Source organism: Panthera onca, chromosome B4 (genome assembly GCF_046562875.1).
Source record: "Panthera onca isolate mPanOnc1 chromosome B4, mPanOnc1 haplotype 2, whole genome shotgun sequence".
Taxonomy (NCBI): domain Eukaryota; kingdom Metazoa; phylum Chordata; class Mammalia; order Carnivora; family Felidae; genus Panthera; species Panthera onca.
In genome coordinates, this window is record NC_138345.1 from 123658890 (window position 1) to 123676415 (window position 17526).

Below are 17526 nucleotides of genomic sequence, written 5' to 3' on the forward strand. Positions count from 1 at the left end.
CTATACAAAACGGGGGGGAGGGGACCCTGTGCGAGGGCTGGGGGCGGGAGACTCGGTCGGGAGGAAATGTCTCTCCAGCCGGAGGCCCGTTGCCAAACGGGCTCCGCCGGGACACGTAGCCCGGAGGCGAGGGCGGGGCTCCCCGGCCGGGACCCCTCCGCGCCCCGCGGGCCTCCAGCTTGGCCCCGGGCGCCCGCGGCCACGTGACCCCCCCACCCCCGGCGCACAGCTGGAGGCGGGTCCCCGCCCTCCCCCGGGAGCGGAGGCGCCGGAGCGGGCGCGGTGCATTGTGGGCAGAGGGGCGGGGGTTGGGAAGATGGCGGCTCCCAGCCTCCTCAACTGGAGGCGGGTTTCCTCCTTCACGGGGCCGGTCCCCCGCGCCCGGCACGGACACCGGGCCGTGGCTATCCGGGAGCTGATGATCATCTTTGGAGGGGGCAACGAGGGCATCGCGGACGAGCTGCACGTCTACAACACGGGTAGGCGCGGCGGCAACTCTACGGCCCCGCCTGTGGGAGCCGCGGAGGGGGAGGGGAGGCGAGGCGGCGGCCGCGGCCCTGACAGCTGTCACCGCCGGGTCACTGCCTCCTCGGGCGGGCTGCGGGGAGCGCGGCTCGGCCGGGCGGGTCCGGGTTCCTCAGCGTCCCGGGCGGCAGCTCCGTTTTCCCGGGGCCCCGCGGGGCGGAACCGGGCCCTGAGCGGGGCGCGCCGGCCCTCAGGCAGGCGGTCCGGGACCTCCTCCCCCCCCTCCCACCCCCCCGCGCCCCAGCCCTGCTGGCGGACGTAGGCGAGAGAGAGACAGACAGAGAGAGAGAGGCCGTTTTCACCCGCCGGGGCCTCTTCCCGGAGTCTCGCCCACTCCGGGGGTCCGAGATCCCTCCCCTGTCAAAAACCAAAACCAACTCCAAACCGAAGCTGCGCCGGGCCCCTCTCGTCGTTGCCTGCGGTCTTTCCTTAGGAGGGAGAGAGGCGGGGCGGGGCGGGGGGCGAGCAGGGAAAGCGAGAGGCGTTCTGGTGCTCTCCCCCCGAATACAGCCCCGCATCTGGCCGGTGGCAGTCGGGGTTTTTGCCCCGCGGGTCCCCCTGCGCGCTGGCGGGGGAGCGGCCGGTGGCTGAGCAGGGCGCCCGGCTCCCACAGTGGGGCGTGCTTGCTCAAGTTCAGCTGTGCAGCGCTCCGGAAGACGACTGTCAGCTGGAGCGCCGCTGCGACTCACCAGTGCCCCTGGCCGAGGGCCCCGGGGGTAGATAGGAGGCCGGCGTTCCGTTTTCCCCGCCGTGGAAACGCGCCCGCTGTCGCGCAGGAGCTGTTTCCTCGGTGTGAGGCTGATTGCTGAATTGGGGGTCTATGTCACGATCAACGACTCGGACCAAATAACTTAGTCATAGCGGTGAATACAGTAGTGGCGTAGGGGATAGGGGACATTTTATTTTACTTTTTCACCCTCCCCCCCCCCCCCCCCCCGCACTCCACTATTTAGTTAAAAAGTTATTTGACAGTTTGGTGTAGTGTAGAAATCCTGGCTTTGGAAGGTGACACCTGGTTTGAATTTTGCTCTGCCGGGTGCCCAGGATCAGCGCTAAAGTCACCAAACTTAAATAGCCGATTTTCACTGGTAGAATGGAGATGATGATACCAAGCAAGGTTTGGGGAAGAATTAATGACATCGATCAGGGTTTCTCCAACAGCAGCATGTGGCCGTTTTGAACCGGAGGAATTAGTTGTTGGAAGAGCTCGCACGGACCTTGTAAGATGTTTGGCAGCGTCTCTGGGCCCTTCCCACTAGTGGCCAGTAAGCATCTCTCCTCTCCCTCTCCAGTAAGGCAACCGCAAAGTTATGTTGTTCTCCTGGGGGCAGAGTCATCCCCAGCTAAGAGCCACTGATCTAGAAGATACATATAAAGTACACACCCATAGTTTGTGACAACAGTGTATTATAATCGGTCTTAATTTTATTTTGGCAACTAGTTACAAATCAGTGGTTCCTACCAGCGGTTAGAGGAGACATCCCTCCAGGTTGCGCTGCCCACGGATTTGTCTGTGATGGTACCAGAATATTAGTGTTCGGGGGAATGGTTGAATATGGAAGATACAGCAATGAGTTGTATGAGTTGCAAGTAAGTGTATTTAAAATTTATCTCAATCTGCAGCTTTAATAATGATCTTGCTCTTCATTCTTTGAAAGATTGCGAAATATTTCATTAATGTATTTGGAATAGTGTGAACTTCACATTTTAGAGCTTCAAAGAAAATGTTTCCACTTCACTAAAAAGCCAAAGTTTCTAACAGGAGTCTTTTTTCCAATACTCAGTGTAACATTTGTAACATAAAGATATGTTACTTAACATCAATTGTACATGTTACATGTTTGGGTTTTTGTATCTTAGTGTCATAGTTCTTCAATTTTAGCAGCAACAGAAGCATCTGGAGGGCTTGTGAAAACACAGATTGCTGGGCCCTGCTCCCAGAGTTTCTGAATCAGTATTGTCTGATGTGAAGGCCTCCCCCCTTGAATTCTTACCAAGTTCCCCTGTGCTGCTGCTGGTCCCCAGACCATATTTTGAAAACCTCTGCTCAGTTATAGAAATTGTTACCATTACACTAATAATCACTTTTTCCCCCTGGCAGTATATGTGCACATGCTCACAGACGCACACACACACACACACACAAGACAGTTTCTTATGTCCTTTTATGTTTGATTCTCCTAAACCGCACTCAGAGCCCTCTCTGACAGCCCTTAATTGACTTTTATTTCCAAACTGTGCATGTGTTCACAGGGCTATTATCATGAGGGCATCTGGTAATTGACAGATGTGGGTGAATTATACCTATTTATGAGCAAAGCATTTTAGATAAATAGAGCATCCATGGCCAGAGTATAAGTTTTGGAATTTGGTTTGTTAAATGACCTTTATGCATACTTAAAGGTTGAAATATATACTAATTTCAGAAAGTAAGAATGTATAAATTACGTTTAATCTTTTTTTTTTAATTTTTTTTTTAACATTTATTTATTTTTGGGAAAGAGAATGACAGAGCATGAACGGGGGAAGGGCAGAGAGAGAGGGAGACACAGAATCGGAAGCAGGCTCCAGGCTCTGAGCCATCAGCCCAGAGCCCGACGTGAGGCTAGAACTCATGGACCGTGAGATCGTGACCTGAGCTGAAGTTGGACGCCCAACCGACTGAGCCACCCAGGCGCCCCAAATTACGTTTACTCTTAAAGCTATATATATTTAATTTTTCATTTGGAAAATATTTTGAAACTGTTAGCGTTTGAGTTATTATCATGTTTATTATTAGGTTGCTGTTGAGAAAAGCTGTGAATATGGAGGAGTAGACTGAATTTCCATTGCAGTGTTTATTTTAGTTCCAGAAGTTGTCTGCTTACTTGTCATTTGTCCCCAGGATAGCTTATTGGAGCCTTCTAATTGGATTTCAATTAAAATGTATTGGTATGGTGTTATACTATTGACAATATAGGAATGTTTTCCTGATTTTGCCTGATTGTATTTATGCTCTTTTTTAGGCAAGTCGTTGGTTATGGAAAAAAGTGAAACCCCACCCCCCTTCTTCTGGTTTACCTCCTTGTCCCCGGCTTGGACATAGCTTCTCTTTATATGGTAACAAATGCTATTTGTTTGGTGGTCTGGCAAATGAAAGTGAAGACTCAAACAATAATGTTCCCAGGTATGCTGATTCTTTTTCAGACCAAATGTTTGTTTTATGACTTTTAAGAACATTTAGTTTCTTTCATTTTTAATTACTAAAAGGGATGAAGCTTAGCCTTTTGCATTTGAACCTAACAGTGAACAAATTTGGGTGCACTTATATTTTCCGTAGTCCCTGGAGTATGTATCTGTTTTCAAAACTATGCCTTTTCTAATCAGGAATCATCTTATTAAATGATACTAATGTAACTGCTTATAGCAGCATATTTGTATGTTTTGAGTCATGATGTATTTTAGTTGTCATAAACGATAATAAAAAGTAACAAATGGTTATTTTCAAATTAAATGTCTCTAGGAATTTGGTGACAAAAAATTTCACTACAAGATGAAGGCCATCATATCCATTTTTCATACAGGAAGCCATTAAGGTGGTTCATACAAGCAAATACTTTTTGAACCAATCCTCTCCTCTTTTCTCCAAACAGAACTATCACTACCTCTTTTCTTTTTTGATCACATTGTCATAGCACTCAGGATTTGGAGATTTAGAGTCCAAAAGACTGTTTTCTGATTCACTGCTTACCATGTGTGTCCTTTAGTGGAAGTAATCTAACCCTGTTTTCCTTGACTGTGAAATGGGACTGATTAAATACTTAACATTTCAGTGTCATTATAATGGCTAAATAAGATTGTTGGCATCAATCTTTCAATAAGATTGTTGACACTTTCAGGTTGTCATCAGCATAGTATCTACATTACATTGATGTTAGAGGCTTAGCTTTTTTGGTTTTTCAAACTTTAAAAAATAACATACTAAAACATCACAGAAAACTTGGAAACTGAAGAAAGGAAGAAAAATTTATTCTACCATACTAATCCAGATACTTCTACTTCTAGCACATGTCTTTTTCATTTTTAAGTTAAATAGATGTTTTTAGTTATAGACTTGTAAAAATTCAAGAAGTTAGAAAATATATGAAGTTCTTTCTCTCAACAACACTGTCCTCCAACAGAGGCAAACATAATTCAAGTTGATGTGCATCTTTTAGAATCTTTTTCTTGTAACATTTATTAGTCAGCTTTTTTTTTTTTTAGGTTATATTGTATATATTATATATAATGGGCATGCCTCTCAAGTTTATGCAGCTTGAAGGAGCAAATAGACACAATGCTTTTTAAAGCCTCTGGTTAAAGCAGATTCATTTCTGTTCACATTCTGTTAGTCAGCGATCCAGAACTGTGTGTTCTGTGCTTGGCATTTTTGTTGAAAATCAATTAACCATAACTGTAAGGATTTATTTATGGACTCTCCATTCTGTTCTCTTGATCTATATGTCTAGCCTAATGCTGGTACCACACTGTTTTGATTACTATAGCTTTGTAGTAAGTTTTGAAATTGGAAGATATAAGTTCTCAGATTTTATTACGCTTTTTCAAGAGAGTTTTGGCTATTCTGGGTCCTTTGCATTTCTATTTAAATTTAGGATCAGCTTGCCAATTTCTGCAACAAGATCTGCTGGAATTTGGTAGGTACTGTGTGAAAAATATAGATAAAATTATGGAGAATTACTATCTTCTTAATATTGAGTCTTCCAACCCAGGAACCTGGAATGTCTCTCCATTTATTTAGATCTTCTTTAATTTCTCCCAGCAATATTTTGAGGTTTTAAATGTGTGTGTCTTGTTCTGATCTTATTAAATTTATTCCTAATTTTTTTATTCTTTTCAATGACGTGAATAGATTTGGTTTCTTAATTTTATTTTTGGATTGTTTATTGCTAGTGTATAGAAATATAATTGGTTTATTGCTAATATATAGAAACACAGTTGCTCTCTGTATATTGAGTTTTTATTCTGTGACCTTGCCAAATTCATTTGTTATTTCTATGTATGTATGTATGTATGTATGTATTTTGTTTATTTATTTATATACTTTTGAGAGAGAGAGCATGCAAGCAGGGGAGGGGCAGAGAGAGGAAAAGAGAGAATCCTAAGCAGGCTCCACACCCAGCAACATGGAACCCAATGCAGGGCTCAGTTTCACCACTGTGAGATCATGGCCTGAGCTTAAATCAAGAGTCAGACACTTACCTGACTCAGCCACTCAGGCTCCCCTCATTTGTCATTTCTAATTATACCTCTGTGGATTTCAGTTTTTTTATTATTATTATTATTATTATTATTATCATTATCGATTCTTTGGAGCTCTTTATATATTTTGTTCTTACGTTCCAAATATTTTTTCCATGTCTTTTGTCTACCTTTTTTTTTTTTAAAGTGTTTCATTTTTGTCTTATCAGGTTTGACAATATTTTTTTATTGCTTTCTGGGATTTTTTTTTTCCTTGCTTAGGAGTTTCTCCTATGCCAAAATTATTTTTCTATATTTTCTATAATGTCTAGTACATTCTGTATTTTTCTGATATATTCACAGATTTATTCTTTATGTTTCAAATATTTATAGATTTAGAATATACTTTTATGACTAGTATGAAGATTTTTACTTTTCCTTCCTAATGGATTTCTAATTCTCCCACCACCATTTATTAAATAAGCCATTTTTTTCCTCACTGATTTGAAGTCCTATCTCTGTCATATCTTAATCCTCATTTAAATGGGTCTTTTTCTAAATTCTCTAGACTAGGGGTTACAAACTACACTGTATGGGCCAAACTTGGCCTGCTATCTTTCTTTGTTAATAAAGTTTTATTGGAACACAGCCATGCCGATTCATTTGCATCAGCAGTCTCTGGCTGCTTTCATATTAAAAGAGCTAAGTTGAGTAGTTGTGACAGACCTAAAGGCCTCCATAACCTAAAATATTTACTGTCTGACTTTTTACAGAAAAGGTTTGCCAACTCTTATTCAAGACTGTATTCTGTTTCATTAGTATATTTACCCTTTATCATTACTTGTGATCTTTGCTGTAGGTTTCTAGTATTTGCCTTTGGTGAGGTTAAAGAAAAAAAATTTTTTTTAATTTCTAGTTTGCTAATTGGTTTTTTTTCTCTCCTTTTAACCAAAAATGGATGTCTGTATTCATTTCAGACATGGAAATGAACTTACTGATTTTTCCTTTAATCCATTAATTTTGTTAATTATATTGTTAGGTTCTGAAATGAGTCATCTTTTTATTTGTAGTTAACCCCCAGTTCGTTGCATTACAGTGTTCTTTTCATACTTTGCTGAATTCACTTTGCTAACATTCATTTATATTATCTGTATTCACTGGTGATTTTTCCTATAGTGTTTTTATTTGGGGTAGTGAGATCCTGTTCTAATCTGATTTGAGTAGCAGGGTTCTGTTATTCCTGGGAACATAACCAGGGCTGTGTTTTGAGGTTATGGGAAGCTCTCCATTTTTTATTATGCTTAAATAGCATAATTTCTTGAATATTTAGTAGAAATTTCCCATAATTGAGATTGGTACAGTTTAGGAAGATGATCATTGACTTCTTTTTCAAATATCTCTTATAGTTATTGATCTATTTAGATTTTCTACTTTCTCTTGAGTCACTTGGTAATTTATGTTTTCCCTGAAAAATCACCCATTTCATTTAGGTTTTTTTTTTTTTTTTTTAATTTTTTTTTTAATGTTTATTTTTGAGAGAGAGACACAGACAGAGCGCAAGTGGGAAGGGGCATAGAGAGAGGGAGACACAGAATCCAAAGCAGACTCCAGGCTCTGAGCTGTCAGCACAGAGCCTGATGTGGGGCTCGAACCCACAAACCGTGAGATCATGACCTGAGCTGAAGTCAGACGCTCAACCAACTGAACCACTCAGGCGCCCCTTCATTTAGGTTTTTATATTTATTGATAAAAACTGTAAGACAATTCTCTGTATCTCTTTGAAATCTCTATATCTGTTCTTTTCTCATTTTTAAATGCATGTGTTTTCTTTTCTTAACCAGACTCGCTAGTGGTTTGTTATATTACTTGTTTTCAAAGAACCACTTTTTAGTTTTATTATTTTTCTTTTTCATTTATTTTCTTTAACTGTATTCCATTTCTTTACATTTTTCCTTTTTTCTAACTTCTTTTAAACTTTTAATAGTTTGGATGCCTTTTCTAATTTTTTTCTAACTTCTAGTAATTTGAATGATTATTGATTTATTTTCAAATAAATGCTACATATTTTTCTCTGGTTATGGCTTTGGCCATATTCCATAGGTTTTGGTATATAGTGCTCTTATTGTCATTAATTTTAATGTTTTTTTTACATTTTAAAAAATGTTTATTTATTTATTTTTGAGAGAGAGGGGGGCAGAGAGAGGGAGAGAATCCCAAGCAGGCTTCACACTCAGTAGAGAGCCCAGTGTGGGACTTGTGCTCATGAACTGTGAGATCATGACCTTAGCTGAAATCAAGAATTGGACGCTTAACCAGGTGCCCCTATTTTCTCTTTAACCCAAAAGTAATTTGACATTAAAGTTTAGTTTCCAAATGGAAACTTTTGTTATTGTTGCTAATACCTAGTTTTATTATATTGTGATAAAAATATGTGGTGTATGGGGTTTTTCCTTCTTGGAGATTGTCTTTGTGGTGTATGTGGTATATGTGATTGTTCCGTAGGAACTCATAAAGATTGTAAGTTCTTGACTGTTTGGGGATTAGGTTCTTTTTAAAAAAAATTTTTTTTAATGTTTGTTAAGCATCTCTTTTTTGAGAGAGACAGAGACAGAATGAGAGTGGGTTAGGGGCAGAGAGAGAGGGAGACACAGAATCTGAAGCAGGCTCCAGGCTCTGAGCTGTCAGCACAGAGCCCTACGCGGGGCTCAAACTCACGAGCCGTGAGATCATGACCTGAGCCAAAGTCGGACGCCCAACCGACTGAGCCACCCAGGGGCCCCGGGGACTAGGTTCTTCATTAAATCAATGTTTTAAATTATTACTCTAAGCTCTTTTGTTTTGTGAGTCTAGGTCAGATCAACTTCTGAATGACATGTTAAAATCTCCCAGTGTGATTGTGCATTTGTGGTTTGTTCCTTGTATATCTAATTTTCAGCCTGTGTGTATTATTTTGTGGTAGACTTACCTTTTTTAAATAGGATTAACAACCAGTATGAGCTGGTACAGCATACTGGCTGGTACCCATTCAGATCTGTGTAAGTCTATGCCACATCACTTGTTAATTTTAATATTATCATTGCTGTTACTTGCTTATAGCTGGATTTAGGGTTCTTTTATTTTGTTTCCCCTACACGCTTCCTGCCCCCAAGAGACTTTGTCTCTTAATAGGGAAGTCTTTTCCTACTTTTGTTATTTTATGTTTTCCATCTATTCTGCTTATTGTTGCTTCTCTACCTCCAGCTCCCTGCCTTTTCCTGCCTTTGCAAGATTTTTAAAAATTGTAATGAGGTTGAACATTTGTGTATGTGTTTGTATATGTGTTTCTGTGTGTGTATACATATACATTTATACAGTTTTTATTTCTCATTCTGTGAACTGTCAGTTTATATCCTTTTGTTTGTGTCTATTGTGTGATTAGTTATAATATTGGTCTTTTTTTTTTTTTAATTTTTTTTTTAACGTTTATTTATTTTTGAGACAGAGAGAGACAGAGCATGAACGGGGGAGGGGCAGAGAGAGGGAGACATAGAATCGGAAGCAGGCTCCAGGCTCTGAGCCATTGGCCCAGAGCCCGACGCGGGGCTTGAACTCACGGAGTGTGAGATCGTGACCTGAGCTGAAGTCAGACGCTTAACCGACTGAGCCACCCAGGCGCCCCAGTTATAATATTGGTCTTGTAGGAGCTTTTTACATTAGGAAAATTTTATCTTTTTTGGTGATGTGTACCAAATTTCTTTTTATAGTTTGTCTTTCTTTTGACATTGTTTTGTATTGTAGTGTTTTTTTTTTTCCCCTAACCATCTTATTAACTGTTTTCCATAGACTGACACTGCTTTGCTTGTTTTTCCTTTTCCTTACTTTTTCTTGATGTACTGTTTTCTTCTTTCCTCTTAATGATTTGAAAGTTATATGTGCTAATTCTGTGCTTCTGTTGTTCAGAAATTATTACACACATTTAAACTGAAAAGATCTTGTCATCTTTGAGAGTAGATTACTGTCTTTACCTTCTTTTACTTACCCTTATTTTCCCATATGTTCCATGTATTTTTGAATCTTATTCCAGATTATAATACTGTTAAGAAATTAATTATTTGGTTAGTCTTACTGTTTGCTTAGACCTCACAACCACACTTATAAACATAAATTTAAATGTGATTATAAATCACTGATTTCTTTGTACCGCCATTTCTCTTATTCAGCGTATTCTTTCTTGGATTTCTTTCATTTCTTTCATTTTTCTGAAATGGCATCTAGTGTCATTTTTTTCCCCAAAACAATTATATAGCTACACGTTGAAGTTTTATATGTCCTAAAGTGTTTTAATTTTGCCCTCATATTTGAGTAATAATTTGATAAGAAATATATTCCTATAAAAGTCATTTTGCTCAAAACATTGAAAACATCAATGTCACGCATGAGAAGTTTCATGCCAGTTTCTAGAGTTAAAAAAAAAAAAAAAAAAGCTATGCAGGGCATTGCTATGACATTATAGAGTGAAAATTTTAAAAGAAAAAAGTTACAAAGCAACATTTGTAGTATGTCTCATTTATGCATATGTGGATATCCATATAGAAAGGGGGGTCAGAAAGGGTATTTACTGGTGCACCTGTGTGGCTCAATTGATCGAGCATCCAGCTGTTGATTTTGGCTCAAGTCATGATCCCAGGGTCATGGGATTGAACTCCCCGGGCTCTGTGCTGAGCGTGGAGCCTGCTTAAGATTCTCTGTCTCTCCCTCTGCCCCACTCCCCCACTCACGCTTTCTCTCTCAAGTTAAAAAAACAAAAGGGGGTATTTACCAATTATTGTCAACAGTGATTGTCTTGGTTATCTAGTAACATGTAATAAACCCCCAAAAAGTTTGTGATGCAAAATAACATTATGCTCAGGGATTCTGTGCATCAGGAATTAAGACAGGACACAGCAGTGATGGCTAGACCCTGAGATGGGAAGGCTTGAATGGTCACTCCCACATCTGATGCCTCAATGGAAATGGCTGAAGGATGGACTGAACTGGGGCCATCATGCTGCATGCCTATGTATGCTGCTTCAGATTTGTGTTAGTTGGACTTACCTGATGCTTCAGGATTCCAAGAACAAGTATTTTAAATTTTTTTTTTTTTTAACATTTATTTAGTTTAGAGACAGAGAGAGACAGAGCATGAACAGGGGAGGGGCAGAGAGAGAGGGAGACACAGAATCTGAAACAGGCTCCAGGCTCTGAGCTGTCAGCACAGAGCCTGACGCGGGGCTCGAACTCACAGACCGTGAGATCATGACCTGAGCCGAAGTCAGACGCTTAACCGACCAAGCCACCCAGGGGCCCCAAGAACAAGTATTTTATAGTGACTTCTGAGGCTTGGTCACAGCCTCAGAACCAAGGCTTGGCTGTGACCAAGCCTCAGAAGTCACATAGTGTCATATCACCACACTCTAGTTGAAGCAGTCACAAGCTTGCCTGGAATTGAGGGTGAGGACAGACATACCTACCTCCTGAATGGAAGTGTCAGAGGATTTGTGGCTATGTTTTCAAACCATCACAGTTGTTGTCTTGGATGTGAGTGTTGGTTAAATGATGGCAGGAATTTTTTTAATCTCTTCTGTTTGCTGCTGATCCCCTCAAGAGTACCTGGTGCATGGTAGTTTTTGATAAATACGTGGTGAATAAATGAGTTAGGTTTTAGCTCTCCTAATGCCTTTCTGTACTAAATGAATGTTTCATAGTAAGCATATCTTATCTTTATAAATAGAAACAAAAATCAAATAGAAGATATATGTTCTGTTAATGTTTTAATATTATTTCATGATATCCTAGATATTTAAATGATTTCTATGAGTTGGAGCTACAGCACGGTTCTGGTGTTGTGGGTTGGAGCATTCCAGTGACTAAAGGGATTGTGCCTTCTCCAAGAGAATCCCACACAGCTGTGATATATTGCAAAAAAGATTCTGGAAGTCCTAAAATGTATGTCTTTGGTGGAATGTGTGGTGCTCGCCTGGATGATCTATGGCAACTTGACTTAGGTAAGCTTACCTTGATTCAGACTCAGGAAGTGGTTTTGATTGATAAAGGAAAATGTAAAAATCCTTTGAAAAATATTTTCGTTAAAGTATTTATCGAGTCACACTTACGTTTATAGAAGGCACGTGTAGCCAGCTCTGGAACAGGTGAGATGTGACGTGAGTGGTTGCTGATCAATAAAGTTAAACAAATGAATGTTTGGTTTATGGCCGTAACTCTCCTGTGTTCCTTATAAGTAGGGTCGCCATATGTCCTGGTTTGTCTAAGGTGACTGATTAATGCTTATTGTCCCATGTAACTATCAGTAGTACCAATTACCACTCTGTAAAATGTCCCAGTTGGGGATGATCAAATTTATATGGTTACTCTGTCTACAGAAAATGTAGCATTAGTAATGTTATTAGTGGTCAGTGAAAAACCCTGGGCTAGCTAGCTCTTTTTAAAAGGATCCTAGGAATGAAGTGATTGGGAGGTAGGTGTGCCTCTCACTTTTGACTGTCTTCTACACAATGTGCTCTTACTTAAAATGTGAAAATCTCTAATTTGGTTTTCATTCAAAATTGGTGGCACCCTAAATACACCTCTGTATTTCAAACACTAACGTTCAAGTATAAATAGATTACTATAATTAGCTATTTATGTTGGCTGTAAATGCTCATTTTAAGATGAAATTCAAGTAATGGTTTTGAAAGAGTCTTGCTTCTTTTTGGTAAGTCCTTTTTTATTTTTGAAGATTCTGCAAGTTGAGGTAATTTGCTATTATTAGACCAAATTGCTAATATACTTAATTTTTACTTCTAGAAACGATGTCGTGGTCAAAACCAGAAACTAAAGGGACGGTGCCACTTCCACGAAGCCTTCACACAGCCAGTGTTATAGGAAACAAGTATGGTGGTGGTTTCTGGTTTTTTTGTTTTTCACTTTTTTTTAACCAACTTAAGAAAGACACACACAGGGAAGAGTGGTGCTACCAAGTTCTTAGGAATAGATTATTGAATTTAATAGTGTTTGATTGTTTCCTGAAGCAAAAATAATAAGCCTACAGAGGCTAAAATACTTCGGCATTTTCTTGTCACGCTGCCTCTTATACTTGTGTGCATTCCTCACAGTGCTTTCCTTGCACAGAGTACATTTACTTAAGTCTGAGGCACAGGCATCCTGATCTGTTCTCTGTTGCCAGGTTTGACACACCTAACTCAGTGTTTCGTTGTACTTATTTTTGGTAGTACTTGACTTATACTCAGGTATGTACTCAGAATGTACACTCACTGGTTAAACTTTGGATAGAGTTATGGTTAGACCGTAAACTCTGTAACCAGATGCCTGAATTCACGTCTCCAGTTTTGGTACTTGTTCTGTATGACCTGGGGCAAGGAAATTTAATCTGTCTATACCTCAGTTTCCTTACATATAAAATACAGTCAATAATAAAACCTACTTCACGAGGTTGCCTTCAGGATTAAATGGATTAATACATATGAAATGCTCCAAACAGTGCCTGCTACATAAGGAGTACGCCATAAAGGTTAGCTATTACTATCATCAGCAAGTTCCCTTACTTGTGCATTATTGTGTAAATAGAATTTAATTAAGTATTTTCTTGTGTAGGGACTTTACCTTAAAAGTAATGTTTTAGGAAACAGCTACAACCTCATTAGTTCCTTTTAAAAAATAGCCATAAACAAAATCTGATAGGTACATTTTAAAAAATCTCAGAACCCTTTTATAAAATGTGGTTTTCCACTGGAACTCTAATATAGAAAATAGGTATAAAATAGAGCTTCTCCATGGGGCGCCTGAGTGGCTCAGTCGGTTGAGCGGCCGACTTCGCTCAGGTCATGATCTCGCGGTCCGTGAGTTCGAGCCCTGCGTTGGGCTCTGTGCTGACAGCTCAGAGCCTGGAGCCTGTTTCAGATTCTGTGTCTCCCTCTCTCTGACCCTCCCCCGTTCATGCTCTGTCTCTCTCTGTCTCAAAAATAAATAAACGTTAAAAAAAAAAATGTTAAAAAAAAAAAATAGAGCTTCTCCAGTTGGCATGCTGTCACATCGGCCCTAAGCTCTGCCTGATGAGCCTTTCTCCTTCAAGCAGTCATTAGGCATGTCTCAAGAACCTTTAGGGGCCTGAGGGACATAGTTAAAGGGTTTTTGTGTTTTGTTTTGTCTTCATGTTTATTTATTTATTTTGAGAGAGAAAGAGAGGGAGAGAGAATCCCAAGCAGGCAGGCTCCTGCGGGGAGCTCGATCTCACAAACCATGAGATTGTGACCTGAGCCGAAATCAAGAGTCAGATGCTTAACTGACAGAACCACCAGGTGCCCCAAAAGTTTTTTATTTGAGTGATATCAGTGACCAAAGTTATAAGAAACTTAATCTTCTTTGGTTACTGTATGCATACAACTCTAAATTTGACTTTGGATATCATAGATCATTTGACTGTCTTTCTGAGTGAGGTTCACTCATTATAAATAGTATTGATTTTCAAATGTATTAGAATTGAAATATTTTCCACTTAAGTAACTTGCCAGAGACAAATAATTTGATTCTGTATTGCTTCATAGAATTGTAAACTCTTCAGAGAAGATTGCTTTATTCATTATCTTATTCCCATTACCTTGACCATAATAAGTGAGTTAATAGTCCTGAAGCTTTGAGTAAACAAGTAAGTTTAAGTCTATTCTTAGCATTGAAAATCTAAAAAGAAAAAAAAAATAAAGCTCTAGAAAAAAAAGTCAGCCACTTTATGTTCTCTCTTTTTGTTGTTCAGGATGTACATTTTTGGTGGATGGGTTCCACATAAGGGGGAGAATATTGAGACTTCACCTCATGATTGTGAATGGAGATGTACTAGTTCATTTTCTTATCTAAATCTGGGTAAGTCTTTTAAGAGCTACTTATTGAAATAAAATTTATTAATAAAAGAGTTCTTGTTACTTTGTTATTTAAGAGCAATACTGTAGTCATGGATATTGCTGTCTTGTAGATACAGCAGAATGGACCACCCTCGTATCGGATTCTCAGGAAGATAAAAAAAATTCAAGACCAAGACCACGAGCTGGACACTGTGCTGTAGCAATTGGCACTCGATTGTATTTTTGGAGTGGAAGAGATGGCTACAAAAAAGCACTGAATAGTCAAGTTTGCTGCAAGGATCTTTGGTATCTTGATACTGGTAGGTAAGAGTATTTAACGAATAGAATTTTCTTTTAGGTCAATAAATACCTGAGCACTGTCTGTCTCTTAAGACTTATTGTAAATGCCACTGCCTCTCTTTTCCATAATTAAAAATGAATGGAAGAAATATTACATTGGAGTAGATATTTCTCACTCCATGAGAGGTTTTTTTTAAGTTTATTTATTTATTTTGAGAGAGAGAGAATCCCAAGCAGGCTCTGCACTGACAGTGCAGAGGCCAGTGTGGGGCTCAAACCCACGAACCACGACATCATGACCTGAGCCGAAGTTGGATGTTCAACCAACTGAGCCACCCAGGTGCCCACGAGAGCCCCTCTCTTTGAGTGTGTAGACTCAAACCCACGAACCACGACATCATGACCTGAGCCGAAGTTGGATGTTCAACCAACTGAGCCACCCAGGTGCCCACGAGAGCCCCTCTCTTTGAGTGTGTAGACTCAAACCCACGAACCACGACATCATGACCTGAGCCGAAGTTGGATGTTCAACCAACTGAGCCACCCAGGTGCCCACGAGAGCCCCTCTCTTTGAGTGTGTAGACTGGGATATGGTGACTCCCTTCCAAAGCATAGAATATGGAAAGAGAAAAACAGTGGCTGTATGGAAACCTGGAAAACACCACCTTAATCAAGTAATTAGTGTTAATATCACTAGTGATAGTCATGTTAATATCATTTATCCCTGCTTCTCATATCATGTGATAAGAAGAAACTTCACCTTTGTATTACCCCAAAACCTATAACCCCACTCTGAGAGAACATATCAGATAAGCGCAAATTGAGGGACATTCTAGACATTCTACAGAATATGTGAACAATACTCTTAAATAAAAGTTTCAAAGTGATGAGGGGGGCTTTGAAAGCAATGAGTTGGACTCTTGATTTCATCTCAGGTCCTGATCTCATGGTTCATGAGATCAAGCCCTGCATAGGACTCTGTGCTGGCAGTGTGGAGCCTACTTTGGATTCTCTGTCTCCCTTTCTCTCTGCCCCTCCTCTGCTCTCTCTCTCTCTCTCTCTCTCTCAAACTGAATGGATATACACTTTAAAAAAAGTTTCAAAGTGATGAAAAACGAGGAAAGTGAGAAATAGTTACAAATTGGAGGAGACTAAGGAGATATGATGACTAAATGCAAGGTGGTACACCCTAGATTGGATTAAAACAAACAAAAATGTAAATAGAAAATTGGTGAAATCTGAGTGGTCTGTAGTTTAGTTAACATTATTATTCCAGTGTTAATTTCTTAATTTTGACAAATGTGTTAGCATTAGGGGAAACTGAGTAAAGATAAAGAATATATGGGCACTCTGCATTTTTTTTTTTTTTGTAAATCTAAAAGTATTCCAAAGTAAAACCATTTTTTAAAAAGTATTACAACACTACAAATTTATTAAATATGGAGCTCATCTATTTTTTAATAAATACTTATTGATTGATATATACCAGGAGTTGTTCTAAATTGTTCTAAATGCTGAGAAGTGAAATGCTACAGCAGTGAAAGAGACTGATAATGTCCCTGATGTCAAAGAACTTATATTCTTAGAGAGTATGAGAGCAGGGGGATGATGGGCACTAATCAAACAAATTAACCAAATCAGTTCCATTTCTGGTAAGCATGTGAAGACGGTAAGACCAGTGGGATAGTAATGGGAGGCACTGGAGTAAAGAGGGGTGGGGTTAAGTTTGGAGTGGGTAGTTAGAAAAGTATGAAATGGCATTTGGAATATAATCCAGATGGGGAGAAGATGCTATCCGTGGAAAAGGCTGGGGGAGCAACACTGTAGGAAGAGTGAACAGCAAGTACAAGGGCCCTGAAATGGGAATGCGTGGCTCGTTTGGGCCCAGTGAAAGAGGAGGGTGTAGGGATGGAGGTTAGAAAAGTGACCACAGGACAGATCTTGTAGGGCCTCAAACATCATGGTAGAGTTTAGATTGTTTATAAAGTACAATCTTTTGTACTTTATAGTTATTTATTAGTACTTTTAGTTATTTATTAGTTTGAAGGAGAGACATGTCGTGATCTGATGTACATTTTGCAATGGCCACTGCAGTTGCGTGGAAAATAAATTGGAGGTGAGCAAAGGTGCACACAGTGAGGCAAGTTAGGAGGCTTTCACAGCAGTCAGAGAAGTCTTAGACTACGGTGGTGCCAGTGGAGATGCAGAGAAGTGGCTGAATTCAGGATATGTTTTGGAGTTCTTGTTGACAGAACTGGCTGATGAATTGGGGGTGGCATATGACAGAAAGGACAGGAGGATGAAGTTTTTAGCTTGAATAATTTGGTGGTATTTCCACTTACTGAGCTGGAGAAGACTGAGGAGAAAACTGGCTTGGGGAGAAAATTAAGAGTTCCATTTAGACCGTGCTAAGTTTGAAATAAGGAGATCAAATAAGTAGTTGAGGAACAAAGAAGTCTGGAGGCCAGCGGAGAATCAGATTTGGAGATGATGTAATGTGCACTGTTATATGAGAAAAGCAGATTATAAAACATATCTATAATTCCAGGGTTTTTTTAAAGTGTATAAATAGAAAATTCTAGAAGGATACAGTAGTATGCCAAAGTGTTATCTA

At 39.8% G+C, this 17526-nt stretch overlaps 1 protein-coding gene across 5 annotated transcripts in view; it reads left to right on the forward strand.

The window, feature by feature from the left end:
• Positions 1-270: 270 nt before the first annotated feature.
• The window catches only part of HCFC2 (host cell factor C2), a 47847-nt gene continuing 30591 nt past the window's right edge, over positions 271-17526 (forward strand). For 3 of the 5 annotated variants that reach the window (XM_060656568.3, XM_060656567.3, XM_060656569.3), the window contains exons 1-7: positions 272-479; positions 1967-2115; positions 3531-3691; positions 11557-11765; positions 12565-12649; positions 14528-14634; positions 14744-14932. In XM_060656568.3, the coding sequence (XP_060512551.1) occupies positions 317-479; positions 1967-2115; positions 3531-3691; positions 11557-11765; positions 12565-12649; positions 14528-14634; positions 14744-14932 (1063 nt within the window). In that variant the 5' untranslated portion in view covers positions 272-316. Of the gene's footprint in view, positions 480-1966; positions 2116-3530; positions 3692-11556; positions 11766-12564; positions 12650-14527; positions 14635-14743; positions 14933-17526 lie in introns of all 5 variants that reach the window. The other 2 variants (XM_060656566.3, XM_060656570.3) reach the window with 2 other exon arrangements.